The 2,848-nt window shown below is 34.9% G+C and overlaps 1 protein-coding gene across 1 annotated transcript; it reads right to left on the bottom strand.

The window, feature by feature from the left end:
• Positions 1-395: 395 nt before the first annotated feature.
• LOC132735496 (sodium/iodide cotransporter-like) lies at positions 396-1,583 on the bottom strand. The gene has a single exon (XM_060722453.1). The coding sequence runs from the start codon at positions 1,581-1,583 to the stop codon at positions 396-398; it is 1,188 nt and encodes a 395-aa protein (XP_060578436.1).
• Positions 1,584-2,848: the final 1,265 nt, after the last annotated feature.

Here is a 2,848-nt window from a genome sequence, read left to right as displayed (position 1 = left end):
ATAAAGTCCAGCGATAACCGACGAAGGCAATCGTAATTCAGTGACTGTCCTGTATAATTTGACATTAGTTCGTGTTTGGAAATATATTACGATATTGGACAGTATGTAATGAAAACACAAAACATAATTTAACAAGGTGAAACTGTTTTCACAATATTATTATACCTTGTAGTGAAATAAAAGTGAAACAGACAAGCAGCAACAGCATCGTTATATATGTAGTAGAATATTCTTCTTTAAACAAGCTGACAAAGCAATTCCAATTTCAATCAGAACTATTTGGTTCGGCTAAATTAGATAACGGATATGAGTACAGATAAACAAAGTGACAACGTTAATCTTTTCTTGTTTCGAAAACAATCGTGACCATGTGATGACCTGAAAATTACTTATAATCAAAACTCAGTTTCTTTTGAAAGAAACCTCACATCTTCAAGGACATCTTCATTTTTCTTATGATTTTCACACTTTGACTGTTTACACACGAATAGATCATTAAGCATGTGTTTCCTAAACGAAAACAAGCATCTTTCATCAATCGTGTCTTGTCGTTTAGTGCAGAAGCTAACAGCTAAACCTACACAGACTGTCGTACAGAAGCCAATTAAAGAATACAGTGTATATGAAATACTGTATATTGTATGGAGAAGTGATGAAGAACTTACAGTTTCATTAGGAGCAGGCGAGGAAGTAAATGTCATTGAAAACGGAATACCAGTCAAAGACATTGACGTCGTGCTGGCATTATAAAATTTTAGTGTGTCTTCTGTCCTAACATCTGTAGAGTTGAGATATAAAGAACACTCGTCAATTGGACCATGCGCAAGGTATGGATACGGCGGAACGTCAGAAAAATTACTTCCGATGATTAGCCAACATACCAGTCCACATCCGCAGACAATTCCAATGGAAATTCCTGTTGTTGTTATTCTACGACACATCAAAGATACAATAAAGAGAGCACATACAGGACCGTCCATACAACTTATAAATCCGATGAAGATAGCTGATATGGAGCCAGGAATGTGTAACATTAAGAACGAAAGAGCGATCGCAACGATGCCGTAAAACAACACGAAAACCTTTGCTATTCTTGTTGCTTGACAAGGTGTGATCTGTCTGAAATGAACCTTTATAATGTCCTCGTATGTTATAGCAGATAAACTACTAAGACACGACGACAAAGTACTTAATCCTGCACTTGAAAGGCAAGCTGTAAATAATCCTGCTAAACCTGGTTGGTTATGAAATAGTTCAAGAACAGCAAATGGTACAATAGCATTTACATTGTCAATGATTCCTGCTTCGAGTATGTCACAGCCCTTTTCAGAAAAGTAAGCAAACAGTACAATACCTTCGAGTACTCCCATTACGACAATCATAGCATAAAATGGTGTTGCTATAACAAATATAGCACGCGCCTTGTTCACAGTTGGTAAGGAATATATTCTTTGCATAGATTGCTGAGCCAGGGTAACATAAAGCGATTGAGTTATTATTCCAAAAGACACGTTCCAGAATTGATATCTTATAGTTGGATCAACATTGAAGTCAGTGGCATCGAACCTATCTTTATTTAGCATACCTATAAACATTTTCTGGTCCACCAACATCTACTGATGATTTTATTAAAATAGCAACCATTCCAGCGGCCATGATTATCAGTTGGAAAACGTCCGTCCAAATAACCGCTTTAATGCCACCGATAGATGTATATATGGCTGTCACAAGAGTATATATCAAAATAGTTCCCCACGATGGAATACCAAGAACAACTTGTAAAGCGACACTGGTGCCCACTGTAACGGATGCCATATAAAATAATGTATATATAATACCCGAACCAAGTGCTATATAACGAAGAACATTGTTTCCATATCGCAGATTGAAATATTCGTAAACACTGATCAGTTTTAACGGAAACATTACTGGTACAATAAAAACTGCTGCAAAAATGTACGCGACAGATATGCCAATGGCATAATACGCCAAGCCGACACCGTAAGCATAACTCTCGGCGGGAAATCCTATAACTACCAATGAGGACAGGAAACTTACTGCGAAAGAAAGTGCAGCAGGCAAAGTGCTAGATTTTCGACCCGCAAGAAAATAATCAACGGTCGTATTTCGTCTTCTTTCCGAGACAGCGAAAAATATTCCAATACACAATGAAATAAATATTGTTAAAAAGAATGTAATATAGTCCGTTATTCCAAACATGTTTTTCTTTTTATTTCTACGGATATAGTTTGTTGCACATGCAACTTATAAATTGATGGACGTAAAAGCTAAATATATTATGATAACAAATACATGTATATCATCGACCAAGAGCGATTTATGCGCTTTGAGGCTTGAAGTCTCATTAAGTGATGTTAATTTTCCTAGAAAACTTTCAACAACATCAAAAAGCATATCGTCAAATGAAATTGAAATACACTTACCAGGTGTGAAATGTTTATATTAAACACATAATATGTTTTAAAGATATCAAACATTTCAATCTAATAAGTGGATAATGTTGCTTACTTGTTCGTAATAAAGTAAACGCTTTTAAAAGGAAAATAAAATTTGTTTGTTTGTTTGTTTGGATTTTTACGGCACGTCAACACATAACTGGCCATATCGTGCCGAATGCTATTAAAGGCTTAAAATGTTATGTAAAACTTTGTTAATGACAATAGAAATGAACCAATTAGATCCTAGGAGGAAAATAAAAAGCTGGTTTAATTTGGTAACTAAATGTCAATATTTGCTTCTGAACAATGAGCTATAGGAAAACATTTTTCATAATTACATGATGATATTATAGATTATTTAGAGTTTCCTCATTTTTGAAAAAAAACCT

Source organism: Ruditapes philippinarum, unplaced genomic scaffold, assembly GCF_026571515.1.
Source record: "Ruditapes philippinarum isolate M1 unplaced genomic scaffold, ASM2657151v2 ctg1907_1_1_1_1, whole genome shotgun sequence".
Taxonomy (NCBI): domain Eukaryota; kingdom Metazoa; phylum Mollusca; class Bivalvia; order Venerida; family Veneridae; genus Ruditapes; species Ruditapes philippinarum.
The sequence above is the reverse complement of the archived record's forward strand: the minus strand, read 5'-3'. Positions and strand labels throughout refer to the sequence as shown.